The following is a 23531-nucleotide window of genomic DNA, read 5'->3' as shown; positions in this document are numbered from 1 at the left end:
AAAATGGAGCATGATTTGTTGAGGGCAGGGGGCGTGTGTTAAAATGATCCTGGGTAAACTAACATTAAGCTTGGGGAAAGTTCAAGTAAATAAATTCAAAACTAAGATGATAGTGTTTTAGACAACATAGAAAATAAAGCATATCAAGCTAACTAATAACAAATGCACATTTTTATCAAAGTCTAAATTTACAGTAAAATCATAGAATAAAAGGGTACAGTTATGTGATGCCCTGCAGACAGTTAATGCCAATTAGATATTTGAGGATGTGCTGTCCACAATTAAAGTTAATGGATGGAAAATTATGAACAGCATGCCACAATGTGTTGGCTGCATATGAAAGTCTTATTTGTAATTTAATCTTAACATGGTCTTTGGTATAAGAATCTAATAAGAAAGAGTCCGGACTTCAAAAGCCTGTTAAATATTCTCCTAATCACATTTTTTTCATTCATTCAGTCATATATTTATTAGTTATGACAAAATAGTGACATTTGTTACTTCTTTTCCAATCAGTGATAAATACAGGAATATTCTTAATGCCCTTCCGCACTAGAAATTTATAGTGAAGGTTCTCTAAACCTAATAAGCAGACTGGGTTGGATAGGATTGGCTGTTCATTTTACATGCCATCCAATTTTACATTTCCAACTGAGCTGTAATTTGCTGGAAACTTGTGCATCGTAAATGTGATGCTAGAGGAGCTGGGAGATGCTCTAATTTATGGTGTTAATTACCAATACTGCAATTATAGTGGAATTTGTATCATGATTGTGCTCTGCAATGAAAATAACGTCATGTACAGGCAGTGCAATTAGCTCAACAGGCAATTGAACTTATAGCTGTCTGTTTTTATTGGATCCAGGTCAAATCACTTTGGAAATTTTTGGTCTCCTATTAGTACACTCAGTTATTGGATGTCCAGAAAGATGTCTCTGCAACATTACTCTGAAAGAAGTGAGTTGCACAGGTAATGGACTGTCAGAGATTCCAAAAGGTGTTGCCCCTGACACAGAAATCCTATACTTACAGAACAACCATATTCACACAATATCAAATGCTGCTTTTACTGATATGCCTCAGCTGCAGGTTTTAGACCTGTCAAATAACATTATTTCAAATTTATCATCAAATACATTTGATGGACTGCATAATCTTCTCAACTTGAATCTTGCAAATAACTCCATCAACTACATGGACAACAAAATCCTTCATGCAACCCAAAATCTCAAACAACTGGATTTATCATTTAACAATCTTACAAGTTTGCCTGAGGGCTTGTTCAAGAACCAAAAAAATCTGACCTGGCTCGGAATGCATCAAAACCGACTTCATCAACTGGACACGACCCATCTGGATTCACTGTCAAATCTACAGGTACTTTTGCTCCAGAAAAACCATTGGAAGTGTGACTGCCATGTGGCTGGACTGAAACTCTGGCTTGAAAGCTTCGTGTACAAAGGTTAGTAGGCAAGCATGGTTTTACTATTTCAGGAATCATTTGTGCTGTTTTTCTCATGAATGGTCCTTAAAGAGAATCTTGAAGTTACAACCTCCCTTATCAATTTTACGATGACCCTGCCTCATATTCAAAATTCATAGCAGTGTCACAATATGAGTGCCAAATGTAATCGTTTCATAGCTCAACTCAAAATTGTCTGTTTTTTGTCAGTTCTCTCTTACACACCTAGATTTAGCTCTTATTTCAACTCCCAGGTGATAATAGCATTAAAGTTTTTTCTTCTAAGTATAATAATTGCATAAGAATTTTGTGTAGATTATGTTCTCAATGATACCATTGTCAGGGCAGGTTGGGTTGTGCAAAGGATGTCTGACACAGGTTATGAAAATCCATGAAATTTCAGCAAATATAAATATTGCTTTAGAGTGGCTCCTAGACACAACAACATAAAACAGCAGACTGAATAACAAGAAAAATAATAAAGGATGGATTCAACCCTTGAGCTTATTTTGTTTTGATAGCAGCTGAAGTGAAAGAATTGGACATTGACAGTGATATAAGCAAAAAGGTGGAAAAAAATTCATCTGAAAATGAAAATAATAGCAATAAAAACCAGATAGAATACTACAGCATTAAATAATACTCTTTCTGTACTCTTCACGCAAATTTCAGAATTCAATGAATGAAAGTTACAATGGAAGTAGTATTCTGAGTATTGGAAATCAATTCTGTTGCAGAACCAAATCTAGAAAGAGCCATGCTGCATGATTTAACAGGTTTACTGGTTAGCGAGAGAGATTGTATGCATGTGTGCCAACTTAGGAGCACAAAAACTGTAGTGCTTTGTAGTAACCTCCCCCTGTTATCTTATTCCGGCATTGTAGCCCCTCTTTTTCTGATGTCAAAGCCTCCAGCTGCAGTTCTGACTCCGATTGCCATTTCCTTGTCTCGAGAAGTCATGTTCTTGGAAGTTGCTCATTAGATGCTTGCTTATTGTTTTGTAGCAGGAAGTTATAAAAGGACATAGACAGACTGAGTGAGTGGGCAAAACACAACAGGTCTCAGCTCTGCTCCAAAATTGGCTCCTTGTGCACAATTCATCCTCTCTATGTCTTACCAGGTGTTTGGAATTTCAGATTCTTGTTGCTCCTGCATATGAATTTTTTGCGATGCTGTGCAAATTGAACTTTCCTTCTGACACTGCACATAGCAGGCGTGGAAGGATAGTTGCTTGATTGTGGATACACAGATGGTGAATAAATCAGTTGCTTAGTTTAGGTTCCTCCTGGATCAGTTGGCTCCTGACCTGATTACAGCCATGGACAGACATGAATAAAAGAGCTGAGTTCCAGAGGTGAGGCGAGAGTGGCTGCCCTTGATACCAAGGCAGCATTTGACCGAATGTAGCATCAAGGAGCTCTAGCAAAAGTGACTGAGTTGGAATCACAAAGGAATACGGTTGTGGTTGTTGGAGGTCAATCATCTCAGCCCCAGGTCATCACTGCAGGAGTTTCTCAGGGTAGTATGCCTTGGCCCAATCATTTTCAGCTATTTCATCAAAGACCTTCCTTCCAATATAAGATCAGAAGTGGGGATGTTCACTAATGATTGCACAGTGTTCTGTTCCATTTTCAACTCCTCAGATAATGGGCAGAATTTTTTTCTCAAAACAAAAACAGAATTACCTGGAAAAACTCTTTCTGAAGGGTCATGAGGACTCAAAACGTCAACTCTTTTCTTCTCCGCCGATGCTGCCAGACCTGCTGAGTTTTTCCATGTAATTCTGTTTTTGTTTTAGATTTCCAGCATCCGCAGTTTTTTGTTTTTATCTCTGAATTTTTTTCTCGTTGGGTGGGCGCATGCCTGACCCAAACGAGAGTAAAATAGTGCGAAATGACATCATGCGAGCGTCCCGACGTCATCGTGCACTCTCACGATATTTCACTCAGCGGGTATGCACGAGAGGCGGCAGTGTGTCCGCCGAAAATTAAGAGGCCTATTAAGGCCCTTAAGCAATTAATTAAATCAGATTTTTTTGCTGCCCTGCCAACCGGCGAAATGGCCAAGCGGCCTTTGGATTTTTTAAGAAGCCTCATCCACGGGTGGGATGAAATAAAAGTGTTCAAATCTCATTTATAACAGAGTCACGTGAGGGGACATGTTTTTAACATTTTCTTTACGTTTTTAAAAATTTTCAGCTCCCTGAGGCAGCTCTGTGTCTTCAGGGAGCTTTCAGTGCGCCCACTCGCGCGCATGCGCAAACATGCCCACCCGCGCATATGCGCAAACAGAGGGCTTGCCCACCTCCGGCTGCCATCCCAGCAGCGCTCCACCTCGCAGTCCATGATTCACGCTGGATGGCTGTTAATTTCACAGCCAGCATGAAATTGCAGTCAGGGCCTGATCACTCACCGCGCCCACCTGACAAGGTAAAAATCCTGCCCAATGAAGCAGCCTGTGGTCCCTTGCAACAAGACCTGGACAACAACAATCAGACATCATTCTGACTTCTCATTGTCACTGTGTCAAAATCCTGGAACTCCAGGACTCCTAGCAGCATGGGGGAGCACCTACGCCACAGCATTTAAGAAGATTGCTCACCAGCGCCCGCTCAAGGCCGAATATGGATGGGCAATGAATGCTGGCCTTACCAGAAATGTTCACATTACAAGAATGAATAAAAAAGAAGACTTGGGCTGACAAGTGACAAGTAAGATTTGTGCCAACAAGTGCCAAGTAATGACCACCTCCTACAAGAGAGAGTCGAACCACTTCCCCTTAACACACAGCAAGATTACCATTGCTGAATTGGGATACCATCAGCATCCTGGGGTCACTATTTATCAGAAACTTAACTGGACCAGTCACATAAATACTGTGACTACAAGAGCAGGTCAGGTGCTGGGTGTTCTGTGGCAAGTAACTGACCTGCTGATTCCCCGAAGCTTCTCATCATTGACTAGTCACATGTGAGGGGTATGATAGAATGGTGTCCTCTTAGCTTGATGAATGCAACTCCGACAACAATCAAGAAGCTTGGCACTATCCAAGACAAAGCATTCCACTTGATTAGTACCCCATTCACCACCTTAAACATTCACTCCCTCAACTACAGATGCTATATCTAAAAGATGCAGCAGCTTACCAAGGTTCCTTCAACAGCGCTTTACAAATCCACAACCACTACTACCTAAAGAACAAGGGCAGCAGGCATGTAAGAACATATCACTTGCAAGATCCCATCCAAGTTATACATCATCCTAATTGTAAATACGTTTTTCTTTCATCGTCACTGGTTCCAAATGATGGAACTTCTTTCCTGACAATAATTTGGGAGTGCCTATACCACGCAGTGGTTCAAGGAGGTGGCTCACCACCACCTTCTTAATGACAAGTAGGGATGAGCAACAAATGCTGGCCTTGCCCACATCACATGAACAATTAAAACAAAGTGGCAGTTCAGGGTTCTGGCATCTGAAACATTCCCATGAAATCATGGAATTTTGGCTATAAACACAACGGGCTGAATTTTGCCGTCGGCAAGCAGGAGGCAGGGCCCACTCGCCGATGCGCAAAATGACGCAGGATGACGTTGGGGGCCCGCCCTGCCCACCGGAGATTGGGTCAGGCCCGCGCGCCCAGTAGGCAGAAAATTCTGCCCAACATCTCAAAATCATCAGAACAGATCAATGCATCCATCCAGAAGCGCAATGTGGTTTCTCCTACCCCAAAGCGCTAACACATTGTTTTTCAAATGTATGTAGGGGCCAGAATTTTCCCGTTGGCAATTTGGGGGCGGGGCTCGCTCGCCGACGGGAAAATGACGCGGGATGAGGTCGGGAGGAACCCCTGACGTCATCCCGATCCATTTAAATTTTTAGGAAGGCGGGTGGACAGCGAAATCAGCTGTGCGCCTGCCGACCTGTCAATGGCCAATTGAGGCCATTGACAGGATCATTAAGCTCATTGAAAGACCTGCCCGTCCAACCTTAAGGCTGGCGGGCAGGCCAGGAGCCCCAGCGGGCTTCTGAAAAAAGATAAAACCTCATCCACTGGCGGGGTGAGGTTTCATCTCAGTTTTTTAAAAGTTTATTAAAGTTTCACTCATATTCATTAACATGTTCCATCTCGTGTGACAGTGTCACATGAGGGGGACATGTTAATAATGTTTTTCTTTCTCTATTTTTAAAGTTCTTTAAACATTCAACGCTCTCCCTGAGACAGCACTTAGTCTCAGGGAGCAGTGCGCTCTTTTGTGCGCATGCGCGAAAGAGCGCACTTTGATAGCGGGGTATTCCCTCCCCTCCCCCGCACAGGAAGCGCATAATTGGCCCGCCCACGTAAAATGGCTGCCGGTCCCATTTTGGCGGCGGAGTTCGGCTGCCCGCCCACCCATCAGGGGCAAAATTCTGACCGGGTTTTCACCTTCACAACTCTATCTGGAACTTTATTCTAAACGTTCATTACTTTATCATGCAAAACCTCCTGGTGTCAGTGCTAATATTAGCTTTTATTAGTTTGAACACAAATCTTCTTGTCTTAGGGCTGAATCTTTCATTCGGTGTGCAGGAGTGGGCCCCTCACGCCGACACGGAAAATTACGCGCGGTGATGTCGGGCGTGCGGCCCAACGTCACTGCACGTCATTCCAGCCTTCAGATTGGCGGGTGCTCACTGGAGTCAGCTGTGTGCCCGATGAACTGTCAAAGGCCTGTTAAGACCATTAATCACCTAATTAAAGTCATTGTCAGAGCTCCCCGTCCAGCCTTAAGGTTGGCGGGCAGGCAAGGAGTCCAGGCGGCCTTCACATTTCTCATGAAACCTTAACAGGCGGGATAAGGTTTCATGAAGGATTTATAAATTAAATAAAATTTTTTATTAAAAGTCATAAACATGTCCCAGCTCACGTGACACTGTCACATGAGGGGAATGTCTGTGTAATTTTATTTCTTTATGTTAAACGTGTTTTGAGCTGAACATAATCTCCCTGAGGCACGGAGCTGCCTCAGGGAGATTTCTGCGCTCTTTCGCGCACATGCCCACCCGCGCCTGCTCCCGCTCAGCCCGCCCGATGGGGAGAAAACTCTCCCCTAAGTTCTACAATTTAATTTAAACTGATATTATAATGGCCCAGATTTTGCAGTCAGTGACAAAGTGACGGCGCTCACTGCTCACCTCGAGGAAAGCTGCCCACGAGGATCTAGTGATCTCTTTAGTGTCGATTTCATCTTTCCCAATGTTAATTTTATTCACTTTGGCATCCAGATGCAGTGATGTCATCAACCAGGCTGAGCAGCCAATCATAATGGAGAATTCTCACAGCAAATCAGGAAGTGCAGGCTTGGTAAACGGAGTGCAGCTGACTGAGTGAAGGCTTGGGGTTTGGTGAGAAAAGAGTTTTAAGTGTTAATTTCGTTCTTAAATTTTCCTCTTAAAATCTAATCTGGCCTGTAATTAGCAGTAACTCGAAAGTACTGTGTAAGTGGGCTATGTTCTCTCTTGCAGTTTAGACAGGGTAAACTCACTCTCAGCTGTAGAAGCTGAGTAGTTAATTAGCTAACTGGTTGAATCTGGTTACTGTAGCCCCAGTTCAATTTACTATAAATTCAGGGTTCTTTATTCCAGCCTTGACTAACTGAATGAAGACTTGGAGTTTGGTGAGAGGGGAAGAAGGAATTGATTATTTTCCTTTTTCTTGGCAAGACAGGTGATGTGTCAAGGCTGCAGCCTGTGGGAGCTCCTGGATAACATTGTGATCCAGGGCAAACACATCTGCAGTAAGTGTTTGTGGCTTGAGGAACTTTGGCCCAGAGTCATTGAGGTGGAGGCTGAGCTGAAGACTCTGCACTGCATCAGGCAGGGGGAAAGTTACCTGGATGCTTTATACCAGGAGGCAGTTACACCACTTAGGATAGGGTCTTCTGATTTGGTCAGTGGCCAGGGACTGGAGGGTGTGACTGCGGTAAGGGGACCCAGGGGACGGAAGTGCAGGAGTGTGAGCCTCTGCATTTGTCCAACAGGTTTGAGGATCTCTCAGCTTGTTTCAATGAGAGTGGGGGCTGCAGGGTGGATGAGCAAACTGACCGTGGTGCAGGAAACCATCCAAGTGGGGGGAGCAAACAGGAATGTAGTGGTAGTACAGGACAGTATAGTAAGGGGGATTGACACTGTTCTCTGTTGTAAAGAGTGAGAGTCCAGGTGGCTTTGTTGCCTGCCTGGTGCCAGGGTTCAGGACATCTGCTCAGTGCTGGAGAGGAACTTGTAGTGGGAGGGGGAGGATCCAGTGGTTGTAGTCCATGTAAGTACCAATGACATAGGCAGGCTGAGGAAGGAGGCTCTGCATAGTCAGTATGATGAGCTAGGCACCAAATTAAGAAATGCAGAACCTCAAAGGTGGTAATTTCTGGATTATTACCTGAGCCATGTGCAAATTGGCAAAGGACAAATCAGAATAGAGAAATTAATGCGTGGCTCAAAGACTGGTGTGGGAGAAGTGGGTTCTGGCTTGTGGGGCACTGGCACCAGTATTGGGGGAAGTGGGATCTGTACCATTGGGATGGTCTACACCTGAACCATACTGAGGCTGCTGTCTTTGCGAGCCTTATAACTAGGGAAGTAGAGAGGGTTTTAAACTGGGCAAATGATTAAATTTTGGAAGCTGTGGTAAAAACAAAGAGTAGAGACAAGGCAAGGGAGACAGGTATTAATATGGGAAATGATAAACAGACTGTGACAGAAAGGGACAGAGTACAAATCTAAGAATAAATCAGCAGATAAGGTTAGATGCTACAAAAATAATAAAATTATAAACTTAAGGTTTTGTATCTAAATGCATGTTGCATTCGAAACAAAACAGATAAACTGATAGCGCAAATAGAAATAAATAATTATGGTCTGATAGCCACTACAGAGACATGGCTACAGGAGACATAGATTGGGACCTGAATATTGAAGGGTATGTGACATTTAAGAAGGGCAGGAAGTTAGGAAAAGGTGGAGGGGTGGCTCTGTTAATTAACGATGGTATTAGCACATTAGAGAGGGATGACCTAAATTCAGGAAACCAGGATGTAGAAGTGGTTTGGGTTGAGATGAGGAATGATAAAGGCAAGAAGTCACTTGTGGGAGTGGTGTATATGCCCCCTAATTGTAACTACACAGTAGGTCAGAGTATAAAAGAAGAGATAATGGGAGCTTGCCAGAAAGGTATAACAATAATCACGGGGGATTTTAATCTACATCAAGAGTGGAAAAATCAGACGGGCAAAGGTAGCATAGATGAGTTCATAAGAATGTTTTCAGAATAGTTTCTTAGAACAGCATATTCTGGAGCCAACCAGAGAGCAGGCTATACTAAACTTGGTATTGTGCAACAAGATAGGATTAATTGATGACATCCTAGTGAAGGCATCCCTAGTAGCCGTGATAATAATATGATTGAATTTTACATTCAGTTTGAGGGAGAAACAAGTGCATCCAAGACTAGTATTTTATACTTGAATAAGGGCAATTATGAGGGCATGAAAGCAGAGCTAGCTAAAGTGAACTGGGAAATGAGGTTAAGGAATATGACAATAGAGGTTCAGTGGCAGACATTTAAAGGGATATTTCAGAATACACAGAATATATACATTCCAATGAGAAAGAAAAATTCCAAGGGGAGGACCCACCATCAGTGGTTAACTAAAAAAGTTAAAGATAGTATCAAACTTAAAGTAAAGACATATAATTAGTCACAAGACGAGTGGCAGATCAGAAGGTTGGAAAGAATATAAAGAATAGCAAAGAATGACAAAAAGATTAATAAGGAGGGGAAAAATAGAGTATGAGAGAAAGCTAGCTAGTAACATAATGACGGATAGTAAGAGTTTCTGTACATATTTAAATAAGAAAAGAGTTAACAAATGAGCGTTGATCCTATAGCGAATGTGTCTGGGGAATTGATAATGGAAAGTAGGGAGATGGCGGATGAATTAAACAGGTATTTTGCTTTGGTTTTCACTATAGAGGACAGAAGTAACATCCCAGAAATAGCTGTAAATCAGGAAATCGAAGGGAGGGAGGATCTCTGGAAAATTACAATCATTAGGGAAGTGGTATTGAGCAAATTGAGCAGGCTGACAAGTCTCCAGGTCTGGATGGACTTCGCCCTAAGGTCTTGAAAGAAGTGGCTAGTGAGATAGTTGATGCACTGGTTTTAATTTTCCAAAATTCCCTAGATTCGGGGAAGGTTCCATTAGATTGGAAAATAGCAAAACGAGAAGGAGACAGGAAGCAGGAAACTATAGGCCAATTAGCCTAATATCTGTCATAGGAAAAATGTTAGAAGCTTTATTAAAGATGTTATAGCAGGGCACTGGGAAAAATTCAGGGCAATCAGGCAGAGTCAACATGGTTTTGTGAAAGGGGAATCATGTTTAACCAATTTATTGAAGTTCTTTGAAGAAGTCACATCTGCTGTGGATAAAGGGGAACCGGTCGAGGTACTGCCCTTAGATCTCCAGAAGGCATTTGATAAAGTGCCACATCAAAGGTTATTGCAGAAAAGCTCATGGTGTAGAGGTAATATATTGGCATGGATAGAAGAATGGCTATCTAACATGAAGCAGAGAGTTGGCACGAATGGGTCTTTTTCTGGTTGGCAGCATGTGACAAGTGGGGGTGTGTGCCACAGGAATCAGTGCTGGGGGCTCAAATTTATACAATTTATATAATTGACTTGGATGAAGGGACCGAAGGAATGGTTGCTAAATTTGCTGATGACACAAAGATAGGTAGGGTAGGAAAGTAAATTGTGAAGAGGATGTAAGGAGGCTACAAAGTGACACAGATAGGTTAAGTGAGTGGGTAAAGATCTGGCAAATAGAGCAAATGTGAAATGGTTCATTTTGGCAGGAAGAATAAAAAAGAAGCTTATTATCTAAATGGTGAGAGATTGCAGAGCTCTGAGATTCAGAGGGATCTGGGTGTCCTGGTGCATGAATCACAAAAGGTTCGTATGCAGGTACAGCAGGTAATTAGGAAAACTAATAGAATGTTGTAATTTATTGTGAGGGGAATTGTTACAAAAGTAGGGAGGTTATACTTCAGTTGTACAGGGCATTGGTGAGGCCACATCTACAGTATTCTGTACAGTACTGGTCTCCTTATTTAAAGAAAGATGTAAATGTGTTAGAAGCAGTTCAGAGAAGGTTTACTGGACTAATACCAGGAATGGGTGGGTTGTCTTATGAGGAAAGGCTGGACAGGTTAGGCTTGTATCCACTGGAATTTAGAAGATTAAGAGGTGACTGAATTGAAACCTTAAAGATCCTGAGGGGTCTTGATAGGGTAGACGTGGAGTAGATGTTTTCTCTTGTGGGAGATTCTAGAACTAGAGGTCACTGTTTAAAATAAGGGGTCACTCATTTTAAACAGATGAGGAGAATTTTTTTCTGAGGTTTGTGAGCCTTTGGAACTCTCCTCCTCAAAAGGCGGTGGAAGCAGAGTCTTTGAATATTTTTAAGGCAGAGCTAGGCAGATTTTTGATTAACAAGGAGATGAAAGGCTATCAGGGGTCGGCAGGAATGTGAGGTTGAGGTTACATTCAGATCAGCCATGATCTTATTGAATGGCAGAGCAGGTTCGAGGGGCCAAGTGGCCTACTCTTGCTCCTAATTCATATGTTCGTAAAAACTGTTGATTATCTTTTACTGTTTAATTATTTTACAGATAGTTAATAAAGATTGGTGCATGCATTAAGGAATTAAGATAGACGCCGAAATATCTTTAAGAATACTTTTTAAGTCTGTTTATTATTTTAAAAATGTATGGGCTGTTTCTATCATAATGGAGAAACTTGACATTTCACAAATATAAATTATTTTTAGAGCCAGCAGTATTTGGCAGTATTTATCAAATTAGTACAACATTAAAAACCTAGGCCTGAATCTTCTGGTTGGCATGCGGGGGTGGGCCCTGCTCACCGACGTGTAAAATGACATGCGGTGATGTCGGGTGTGCGTCCTGACGTCACTGCGCGTCATTCCGATCTTCAGTTCGGTGGGTGCACACTGGAGTCGGCTGCATGCCCGCCGAACTGTCAAAGGCCTATTAAGGCCATTTAAATAGTATTTGAAATAATTAACAGGGCTGCCCGTCCAACCTTAAGGTTGGCGGGCAGGAGAAGAGCCCAGGTGGCCTTCACATTTTTCATGGAACCTCATCCACAGGCAGGATGAGGTTTCATGAAGGGTTTATAAATGTAATGTCAATGAATTTTAATAAACATTTTTATGTCCCAGCTCTTGTGACACTGTCACATGAGGGGACATGTCTGAATATTTTTTTTCCTTTACTTTGCTTATGAAACATTGAAATAATCTCCCTGAGGCACAGAGCTGCCTCAGTGAGACTTCTGCGCTCTTTCGTGTGCATGCGCAAAAGAGCGTAGGCCCCAACTATCCCTTCTCCTCCCGCCCGCACGGAGTGCCCAGCGCTTCTAGGCGCGCGTCACGCTGGGCGGGCCTTAATTGGCCCGCCCACGTAAAATGGCGCCGTGCAACCGATTGATGGTGGCAATTGGCCCCACGCCCGCTCCCGCTCAGCACCCTGCCCCGGCGGGGAGAAAATTCTCCCCCTAGTTACACCTCATTAAACAGGGTGTAATTTTTTTCAAGGCCTACATTTTCAGTTCGGTGGGCAAGCACAATCGGCAGGCCCGGGATTGGTTTGGAAATGGACCACCGACTGCGATTGGCCCCTGACCGTGATTTGCATGCTGTCTGGCCAATTAATGGCCAGCCAGCATGAAGCGCACGCTGAAGAGCTCAGCACTGTCGGGGTGGCGGTGGTGTCACATGAGCTGGGACATGTCAATTAAATTTTTAAAAATTTTTATTGAATTTTAAAACCCTGCATGAAACCTCATCCTGCCCGTGGATGAGGTTTCATGAAAAATGCAAAGGCCGGACTTTGGAATCAAAAATCCAATTTCTAAATTTACGAATGACACCAAATTGAGGGGCTGGGATGGGGTAGTCAATACTGAGGAGGACACTTATTACTTGGATGGTGCAAGTCTAGGTGGGATAGAGAAACAAAGGATCTCTGAGTGCAAATACATTAATCACTAAAAGTTGCAACACATGTTATCAAGGCCATAAAAAATAAACCAAGCACTAAGCTTTATTTCTAGGACAGAATTGAAAAGTTGGGAAGTTAAGCTAATTTTGTATCGCACCTTGGTTAGACCACACTTAGAATACTACACAGTTCTGGTCACCACTTGGAAAGTGTGAAGAGAAGATTTAAAAGGATCATACTAGAAGTGCGTGGGTATACAAGTCAGGAAAGGATTGACAGGCTGGGTCTCTTTTCTTTTGGAAAAACCAAGATTGAGGGGGAACCTAATAAAATTCTGAAAAGTTTGAGTGGATACAGAGAGGATATTTCCTCTTGTGGGGAACAGCATAACTAGAGACCATCAATATAAGATAGTCACCAAGAAATCCAGTAGGGCATTCAGAAGAAACTCTTACCCAAAGGGTAGTGAGAATGTGGGAATCGCTACCACATGGAGTGGTTGAAGTGAATAGTATAAATACATTTAAGAGGAAGCTAGACAAGCATTTAAGGGAGAAGGAAATAGTGTTACAATGGTAAACTTAAATGAGAAAAGATGGGAGGAGGCTTGAGTGGAGCATAAATACCAGTATGGACTGGTTGGGCTGAATGGTCTGTTTCTGTGCCATGTATCCTATGTAATCCTGTGTAGTTCCCTTTTGAAAGCCATTATTGACTCTGCCTCCCATCACCCTTTCAAGCAGTGCATTCCACATCCTCACCCCTTGCTTCGCAAATGGATTTTTCCTCATATTGCCTTTGGCTCTTTTGCTGATCACCTTAAGTCTGTGCCCTCTGGTTCTCGATTCTTCTATCAGACACTCGTCTGTCTAGACCCCTCATGATTTTGAACACTTCTATCAAATCTCCTCTCAACCTTCTCTACTCTCTAAGAAGGACAATCCCAGTTTCTCCAATCTATCTATGTAACTATCCTAATCCCTGGAACCATTCTAGTAGATATTTCTGCACCCTCTTTAAGGCCTTCACATCCTTCCTAAAGTGCAGTGGCCAGAGTTGGACACACTACTCCTGTTGTGACTGAACCAGTGTGTTATAAACATTTATCATAGCTTTCTTGCTTTTTGCATACTATGCCTCTACTTATGTCCAGAATCCCTTTATGCCTTTTTAACTGCTTTCTCAACCTATCCTCCCACCTTCAAAGATTTATGAACACATAATCCCAGGCCTTTCTGTCACTGCATCCCTTTTAGATACCCTTTATTTTATATTTCCAATATTTTGTATTGCCAACTTGTAATATGATTTGGACAATTGTGATTGACTCAATACTATTGTCACGACCAGATAAGGAGGCTCAGAGTGGCTCCTCCTTGTTCCCTCTCCTTATTTGACCACAACGGATTTATTTTGTTTCGAAACAGATATACTTCCAATTTAGTGACTCCTTAATTGTTTACATGTTGTGATCATAAAAGAAGCAATAGGACAGAGTATCTTGAGTTTAACAAAGAAAGAAGTTAGTTTTATTATACTTAAACCTATCTAAGTAATTTTTTAAATTCATTCACAGGATGTGGGCATTACCTAATTGCCCTTGGGAAGGGATGATAAGCTGCCTTCTTGAACTGCTGCAGTCCATGTAGTGTAAGTGCTGTTAGGAAGGGAGTTCCAGGATTTTGACCCAGCGACAGTGAAGGAATGGCAATATAGCTCCAAGTCAGGATGGTGTCTGGCTTGGAGGGGAACCTGCAGGTGGTGGTGTTCCCATGCATCTGCTGCTCTTGTCCTTCTAGGTGGTAGAGGTCATGGGTTTGGAAGGTGCTATCAAAGGAGCCTTGGTGAGTCACAGCAGTGTGTCTTGTAAATGGTACACACTGCTGCCACTGTGCATCGGTGGAGAGAGTGAATGTTTTAAGGTGGTGCATGGGATGCCAATCAAGCTGGCTTTGTCCTGGATGGTGTCAAGCTCCCTGAGTGTTGTTGGAGCTGCACTCATCCAGGCAAGTGAAGAGTATTCCATCACACTCCTGACTTGTGCCTTGTAGATGGTGGACAAGTTTTTGGGAGTCAGGAGGTGAGTTACTCTCAATAGAATTGCCTGACTCTGACCTACTCTTGTAGCCACAGTATTTATATGGCTGGTCCAGTTCAGGTTCTGGTCAATGGTAACCCCCAGGATGTTAATAGTGGGGGATTCAGTGATGGTAATGCCATTGAACATCAAGGAGAGATGGTTAGCTTCTCTCTTTTTGGAGATGGTTATTGCCTGGCATTTGTGTGGCGCAAATGTTACTTGCCACTTATCAGCCCAAGCCTGAATGTTATCCAGGTCTTGCTGCATATGGACTTGACTGCTTCAGTATCTGATGAGTCATGAATGGTGCTGAACACTGTGCAATCATCAGCGAACATCCCCACTTCTGACCTTATGATGGAGGGAAGATCATTGATGAAGCAGCTGAAGATAGTTGGGCCTAGGACATTACCTTGAGGAGCTCCGGTAGTAATGCCCCAAGACTGAGATGATTGACCTCCAACAACCACAACCACCTTCCTTGGTGCTCGGCATGACCCCAACCAGCAGAGTTTTCCCCCGATTCCCATTGACTCCAATTTTCCTAGGGCTCCTTGATTCCACATTTGGTAAATGTTACCCTGAAGAAAATGGCAGTCACTCTCTCCTTACCATTTGAATTCAGCTCTTTGGTCTATGTTTGGACTAAGGCTAAAATGAGGTCTGGAGCCGAGTGGCTCTGGTGGAACCCAACCTGAGTATTAGTGAGCAAGTTACTGCTGAATAAGTGCTGCTTGATAGCATTGTTGATGACCCCTTCCATCACTTTACTGATGATCGAGAGTAGACTGATAGGGTGGTAATTGACTGGGTTGGATGTGTCTTGCTCTTTGTGGGCAGGACATACCTGGGAAATATTCCACATTGTCAGGTAGGTGCCAGTGTTGTAGCTGTACTGGAACAGCTTGGCTAGGGGCACAGCTAGTTCTGGAGCACAAGTCTTCAGTACTATTGCTGGAATGTTGTCAGGGCCCATAGCCTTTGCAGTATCCAGTGGCTGAAGGTTGTTGCAAATGCTTCAGCCTTATCTTTTGCATTGATGTTCTGTGTTCCCCCATCATTGAGGATGGGGATATATTTGGAGCCTCCTCCTCCTGTCAGTTGTTTAATTGTCTGCCATCATTCACGGCTGGATGTGGCAGGACTGCAGAGCTTAGGTCTGATACATTGGTTCTGGGGTCGCTTAGCTCTATCTAGCACATGCTGCTTCCGCTGTTTGGCATGCAAGTAGTCCTATGTGGTAGCTTCACTAGCTTGACACCTCATTTTTTATGTATGCCTGGTACTACTCCTGGCATGGCCTCTGCACTTTTCAAGTAACCAGGGTTGATGTCCAGGCTTGATGATATGGTAGAGTGAGTGATATTTCAGGCTGAGGTTAGATTGTGGTTGTATTCAATTCTGCTGCTGCTGATGGCCCACAGCTCCTCATGGATATCCAGTTTGAGTTGCGAGATCTGTCAAAATCTATCCCATTTAATATGGTCATAGTGCCACACAACACGATGGAGGGCATTCTGAATGTGAAGATGGGACTCGAGGATGCCCTCTAAAATAATAAAATACACACTGACTGTCTCACACACGCACACAAATATATACAGGTTACAGGGTGGGAATGATAGGTTGGCCAAATTAGAGTCCGTAAAAAGATTGTACAGTTTGGCGACTTGGCTGGCTTCAGGCTGAATTTGGTGGTCTTGATGCTTCCAATTGAAAGACGTGGCTGACTGAGTTGGTTGTTCTTCTGGAGATGGTAATGCTGGGTTGAATTCTTTTAAGAAATCTCTAAGCAGCAGGGCATCCCTAGATGGTCACAGTCAGCAAACAGCACTCAAAGCCTGCCAGGTGGTTTGGAGATAGAGGGAGGCAGGATGGTTCCCACTGGGGTCTTCTTTCTCAGCTTCCCAGCTGCTTGTCCACAGTTCTACTAAGAAAACATGATGTGCTTAAAACATACGAAGGGTTGGCTTATCATGTGGCCTTCCTTCTCCAACTGCTAGGGGGATCCAAATAAGATAATTGTGTGTGTATTCCAAGGGTGACTTGATTAGCTCATGTCTGGAAAACTATCTTAGCTAGAGTCTCATTATCCAAATGGTTAGTCTTAATGGTCCATCTCCAACAGTTGAATACCTCAGATGATTGACTTAATGCCTTCCTGATAGGTCTTCCACATTCCCCAGAAGGCCATTGTCTTTGGCTGGTCTTGCAGACTTGCTGTCTCTGTTCCAATTGATTGGAATGTGGGATGTACAGTAATGCAGATTGGGGTAGTTAACTTTGGCTGTGATCTCATGTCACCTTTAGTCTGTGTTTTAAAAAGTCTGCTTTTAAAAGTTCAAGTCACGTTTCCAGCAGTGGATTAAAATTCACTATTTGACATGAGCACATCTTCATGACACTATTCACTAAACATCTTTGCTACTGGTTATCAGGATGCGAGTGACTGGCAAGTCCATACCCAGTAGCTTAGAATACAACTATATGACTGGCTAGGCCTACTTATTTGGTATCAAGAGTTAATCACAGACATGAGTAGGTGAGACTGAGTAAGGGAGTGAAAAAGTTGAGATTTTACAATCCAGTCATCTTTTTGAGTATCAGAATTATTGAACTCGATTCCACAACCTGCTATGGTGGGGGTTAATATCACAACGTCTGGGTTGGTAATCCAGTACTATGCCACTACACTGTCATAACTTTATACCATACTTCTCAAACAGTAAATAACATGAGTGGATATTTATGAGAGTACTTCAGAATTTCTTCTTGTTCCTAAATCCCTAGTATTGTATAACTAATGAATCTGTTAAAGATCCAGAATTACAGTGCTTTTGAACTTACCCCATCCATGACCAGGATGAATTTTGGAGTATTTGTATATGCCAGAAATTTTGATTAATTGGAGTAGTTGTGCATGAAGAAGACAGCAAGGCGCAACACAAAAACAAAGCATAATACTCCAGGTGCTGGAAATCTGAAATAGAAACAGGCAATGCTGAAAATACTCAGCAGGTCCGGCTGCTTCTGTGGAGCGAAACAGTGTTAACATTTCAGGTCAGTGACCTTTCATCAGGGTTCTGAGTATTTCCGGCATTTTCTGTTTTTATTCACCATAAACCCTTCTTCTCATGAATCCTAGTGTGAGAGGTTGTTCTCTTATCAAGGTGAGGAAAATAGAACGTAATACATGAAACTTCACAAACCACCACATATTCAATAGCCTATCTGAATTATTTTATGAATGTTGATTTAATATTTACAGAATATAACAATGGCTGGGGTTTTTTGGGCCTGTCGTGGTGGGACCCGCCGTGGGAGATTTGGCAGGACCAGATGATCCTGGCAGTGGGCGGAGCTGGAAAATCCCACCCAATGTATTACACCATAGGGCATCGGAGTGGGTAGCTCTGTTGCCTGTAAGCAGGAAGACCCCAAGTTCAACTCCCACTCCAGGCTACAAAAAAACCCAGCCAGCACCCCAAGCCTGGATAAATGAGGAGGTTTGGAGGCAGGGAGGGCATCTGGCTGTAAAACCACCCACCAAATCCAAAAAAATGATGGTTGATATGAAGATGATCAACCAGCACTGTGGTGACCCCATGCAACATGGGCACAACTGAGAGAGGAAAAGAAAGGGAGGAAAAATGTATTACAACAAAGCATTTTAGCGTGTAGGCATCCCGAAGAATCAACAAACGTTCTTTAATTTGTAATCTTATTGGCTTGTGTCCGCTTATTATAAAACTACTCAGAAGCAAATCCAAAAAAGTGAGTTACAGGAAAAAAAGGAACTTGGAGTTTCCTAATTTGGCATAATTTCCCTTTAAGTATCTACAGCCAGCTTTCCAGATGTAATAATTGTATAGTGCGTAGGAAAATAAATTTGCACTCCATGTTTTTTCTAATTAAATCATTAACAAATTTCATGCTGTGACTCATTCTGTTTTATATAGGAGGTGAGATTGATGAGATTCTCTGTACAGAACCTGAAGATTTAAGGAGTAAAGACCTTATGAAAATTCCTCATGAGTTATTCCAGCCATGTCCCTCTGTTAAACACAAGCCATCTCATGCTGACTCTGAACACAGAAGTTCCACTACACAAAGCCTTCACAACAAATATGAACATGACAACAATTCAGACTGTAATACAAATTCCAAGCAACGAACTGGTAATTTGCGTCATGCTGTTGCCACAGTTGTGATAACTGGTGTCGTCTGTGGCATTGTTTGCCTGATGATGTTGGCAGCTGCAATTTATGGCTGTTCTTATGCAGCTCTTATGGCTAAATATCAAAGGGAACTAAAGAAGCCGGAACATCTGGGTCCAGAGGTTGAACAGGGAAGCACTGAAGAGAAGGAGCCACTAGACGGTTCACTGGCATGAATTTAAATTTCCTGATTGCTTTTCAAATATCATAACATGCTAGAAGCAAACATGTCAGAAATGGTGACAATCTATGATCAAAAGCTCTTTTGTAAGTAAGCAGATATACAACATCCCAGACTGTTTTAATTCATTCGAGCACTTCGGACCTTCAGAATTTTGCATGTAGATCATTTATTGTGTATATTAGTTTAGATTAACTTTAAACAGTGTCAACACAATTTATAAATAAGGCAAAGAAACATACACATATTATTAAACACATCATAAGGAATGCTATGCATTCCAGGGTATAGTGCAAGGAACATCTATTGTCTTTTCCATTTGAACATTAATTGTAAGCTATGGTTTATTCTAGATTCTATACTAGTCTAATATACAGATTGACTGGGAACACATTGGTATCCTTTGCTAAAGATACATTTTAACAATTTATTTTGTACCACTTTTTTGGGATAAAATTATTCTGTTTAGATAATCCACAAAGACTTGTAGTAATGCAGTGGAACAGTAGTGTGCCATTGGTTAATGCAGCAACAGGGGCATTCACTCGTTTAAAATGAAATAAAGAAATAAATCCTATAAATGTATTAAGTGCACGTAAGCTATGATAGCACAATATAATTCAAAGCCTAAGTCACTGTAAACCTAAGACTGCTTCAGAAAAAAACTTCTGAAAATACTTTCAGATAAATATGACCAATAACTGTATATCTCCATTGTTTTTAAATGAATAAAAGTCTAATGAAAATCAAGATTCCTGATAGGATGCAGTATCAATTTTTAATTATTACAAAAGGTAGCTACAAATGTAAAAGTAGTTACTTAAAATATATGCTTTGTGAAAAATGTCATCTGTAATCAATCACAAATACATTTGAAATTTCAAATTAAAGAGCTGTACATCTGTTTTATTTCTTCAATTACATCTTACATTGTTACATTAACAAAACCCCAAGACAAAATAGAATTTAAAAGCTTTTCAAAGTCTTAGTTAGTGTTGCATATTTTCTTTATTTCTTAGTTTTTTTTAATGTTTACAGTAAAAATAATTCTCAGCAGATTTTGCTATGTGCCAGTAATGGTTTCTAAACCAGAGTAATTCAATCAGAATAAAGATGTGAAGCATGTTCATAAAGCACCAAGTCAGTTATGTTTGGTGAATATACTCTCATTGGCAAACTATATTATTATGCTTAAATAAATTACATTTGGACTATGTTTGCTACACATTCATTTTTTTTAAAAGAAAAAGTCTGAATGAAAACCTTCCAAAACAAGAACCTGCCGACCAAATACTTTTAAAACGTTACTTTAACTGGAACATCTTTAGAACACAACAGCTTTATGCATACACATATATATATATATGAATATGTACATAGTACTATAGAAATTTATGGCAAGAAGGGGGTCATTAGGCCCACTGTGCCTGGCTGCTGTAAAAGAGCTATCCAGTTTAAGCCTATTTTCCAGCTTAGTCCATAGCCTTGTAGGTTACAGCACTTCAAGTACACATCCAAATATTGTTTAAAAATGGTGAATGATTCCACCTCTACCACCATTTCAGGCAGTGAGTTCCAGACCCCCACAAGCCTGTGGGTGAAACTTCAATTTCTTACCTCCCCACTAATCCTTCTACCAATTACTTAACATCTATGTCCCTTGTTTATTGACCTCTCTGCTCAGGGAAAAAATCTTCCTATCCACTTTATCTGGGCCTGCCATAATTTTCCATCTTCCAATTGAATCTCCCCTTAGTCTCTTCTGTTCCAAAGGAAAGAAACTATTCAATATCTTTCCTCATAGTTAAAATTATCCAGTCCTAGCAATATCCTTATAAATCTCTCTGTACCATCTCTAGTGCGATCATAATCAATTGCAATCTTTTTTTTTCAGAAATTAGCACACAATCTGTTTTTTGAGGAACTTGTTCATCTGCCTATCACTACTTGTTTAGTATATAAAATGTAGAGGCCTCAATGCACTAAGTGCTGACTATAATTTGCACACCCATTACATCTACTTAGCTACATAAGTGATTGGACTCATACCAATGTAAATAGATACCAAGTCGTTCAAGTGCAGATTATACACACCAAATTCTGGAACGCATTACCAGTGCTTGCAATGCAGTGTTACAATGGACAATCACAGTAGGTGGGTCTCAGTGGAGTTGGTGAAACCAAACTGGAGATTCAAATGCTCATTACTGTGACTTTTGTGATAAATTTATGTTGCTATCTGCAACTGGCACCAGGCTTTTAACATCTCATTGTTCCTTTATGTAGGCCCTTGTTGCAAATATTTTTGTTGCATAATCAGTGCTCAATTTTATGCTACTAAACATTGAGGAGCATACAGCAGTACGAGTGTTACCAGTGTCATAAGCAACTAGCTTGGAGGAGAGTTAGACTATTCTGTGCCATTAAATTACAGTTTTTGTGTTAATGTGAGAGGGTTTCAGATGCTCATCCATGCAAAAGTGCAAAAATAATTCAGGCATTCAGCCAGCAACCTGTCTCCCAAATAAAAGGATGTAAGACCATCACATGAAACACTTTGTAAAATTGCTTTCAAATTATTTTAGTCTTAAGGCAAAGTAGAAGTCGCTACCTGTGTTCTTCCAACATTAAAAATTAACTGGTCAGAAAATGGGCCTCCATGCACGTTAGCACACATGTGGAGAGTTTCATTATGACTGAGCTCATTGTAAAGCACAGGGCGGAGTTTACCGAGCCCGTTGGCGGTGGGCATGATAGGTGGCGTGCGCAGAAAATATGGCGGGACCCTTATCACAACAGCGTGAAGGCAGGCGCGATCTTCTGCTCAGCCGGTCGGCGGCGGGCCGTGTCTCCCGCCATCGGTCGGCGGGGAGCTAATTGTAATACATTAGCATATAATTAAAAGACCATCCCGCCAGGCTCTTGGAACCTCACCATTTCATCCGTCCACATCGGTGGGAAAGTACGCCGACGTGTTTCACAACAGCACGCAGGGGAGGTGCACTTGGCAGCCTTCGCTCTGGAGGAACTGAGGTGCATGAGCAACAGCGTTCTCCACGGCTCGCCCATTGTTTACAGGTCTCAGGGGTGCTGGTGGGGCGGGTGGTGGTGGTGGTGGTGGTGGGGGGGTGGTGGCGAAGGGAAACTGATGCCTGGCACCGGAGGCGACTGTTGAGGGGTGGGGCTTTTCTGGGGGCAAGTGCTGGCCAGTCTCGAAGGCAACTGCTGAGGGGGGAGAGGGAGGTCAAGTGCTACCCTGGCGCTGCATCCCTTGCACAGGCAATCGAGGTGGGGGCAGGGTAAGCGAGGGAAGTGGCCACGCATTGGGGACACCTGTATAAACTGACCATGCCTCTGCAACTGAGACAGATCAGGTGCAGCCACAGTGATATGACTGGGGTCAGGCTCCTAGCCTGCCCGCCCATGCAAGCAATGCGGAGGCATCAAAGAGCACCAAGTCCTCTATACCTTACCTCCCCCACGCTCCCCCCACCTCCACGGCACAGACTTCAAGTCCATCAACACTTTATTGGACCGCAGTGCAGTTGGACTGCACGTGTACAATCTCCTCGCCAAGGCTGGCCATGTAGCAGTCACTGCTGGATGCATTCACAGCCCCTTGCGATCTCAGCATCTCGGTTAGGAGCAATGTCCCCCGTGTCACAGGTTGACAGGGCAGCCATGCAGCGCTCTCATCTCTGGCCATCCGAGGAGTGACCAGCACTCTCCGGGAAGCATTAAGGGGCGGTCACACAGGGACAGGGAAGATCCTAAGTACAGCCATGATAACCACGTCTCTCTCTATTTCATGCTGCAGGAGGACCACGTCAGGATCATGGATCCTGGTAACCTAGCTGTATGCCTGATGGCCTACAGAGACTGTAGAAGACTGAGGAGAGAGTGACTGAGGCTCCTGGAGCAGCAACCTCATAAAGAAGGGGCAGCAGGGGTTCCCGCACACACTGCCCAGGAGTGACAGTGAGCCATGGCTAGTTGGTGCCTAGTGATACCCAGGGTCTATAGATGCTGCCTGCCATTCCTGCAGATGACTGAGAACCAGTGTCGCTGATGACTATGCATGTCTAGGGACCTGGTGGCTCACATCTGCCACTTATTGCAGGATTTGGTGTCAAGGGGACATGGAGGGCATCCACTGCCAGTGGCTGTGAAAGTGACCGCGGTGCTCAATTTCTATACCAGTGGCCCCTTTCAGGGCTCCACAGGTGACCCCTGTGGGATTTCACAAGTCGCCACCCACAAATGCATCCATGAGGTCACGGATGCCATCTTCTCCACGGCACACAACATTGTGCATTTCGCCCGGGACCGGGACAGCCAGGATGCAAAGGCCATTGGATTCGCCCTGATCTCGGGATTCCCACAGGTGCAGGGTGCGATTGACTGCACTCATGTGGTGCTCAGGTCTCCATTGCTACACCCAGTGGACTTCATCAACTGCAAGGGCTTCCACTCACTGAACGTGCAGCTGGTATGCGACCACCAGAAACACATCCTGCAGGTATGTGCA

At 42.9% G+C, this 23531-nt stretch overlaps 2 protein-coding genes across 2 annotated transcripts in view; one reads left to right on the top strand and one right to left on the bottom strand.

Moving 5' to 3' along the window:
• The window catches only part of cacna2d3a (calcium channel, voltage-dependent, alpha 2/delta subunit 3a), a 1007885-nt gene that overhangs the window by 174335 nt on the left and 810019 nt on the right, over positions 1-23531 (bottom strand). The window lies entirely within an intron of this gene.
• Positions 946-19893, top strand: lrtm1 (leucine rich repeat transmembrane protein 1). The gene is made up of 2 exons (XM_078543511.1): positions 946-1462; positions 18565-19893. Exons 1-2 carry the CDS (start codon positions 1075-1077, stop codon positions 18996-18998), a joined length of 822 nt encoding a protein of 273 aa, XP_078399637.1. The 5' UTR covers positions 946-1074; the 3' UTR covers positions 18999-19893.

The sequence above is a fragment of the Cetorhinus maximus genome, chromosome 6 (assembly GCF_964194155.1).
Source record: "Cetorhinus maximus chromosome 6, sCetMax3.hap1.1, whole genome shotgun sequence".
Lineage (NCBI taxonomy): Eukaryota > Metazoa > Chordata > Chondrichthyes > Lamniformes > Cetorhinidae > Cetorhinus > Cetorhinus maximus.
The sequence above is the reverse complement of the archived record's forward strand: the minus strand, read 5'-3'. Positions and strand labels throughout refer to the sequence as shown.

Bases quoted from the DNA above. Each gene is read 5' to 3' on its own strand.
- lrtm1 (XM_078543511.1), top strand. From the start codon at position 1,075: ATGCCTCAGCTGCAGGTTTTAGACCTGTCAAATAACATTATTTCAAAT. The intron at 1,463-18,564 runs GTTAGTAGGCAA...TGTTTTATATAG, and splicing joins TGAAAGCTTCGTGTACAAAG to GAGGTGAGATTGATGAGATT.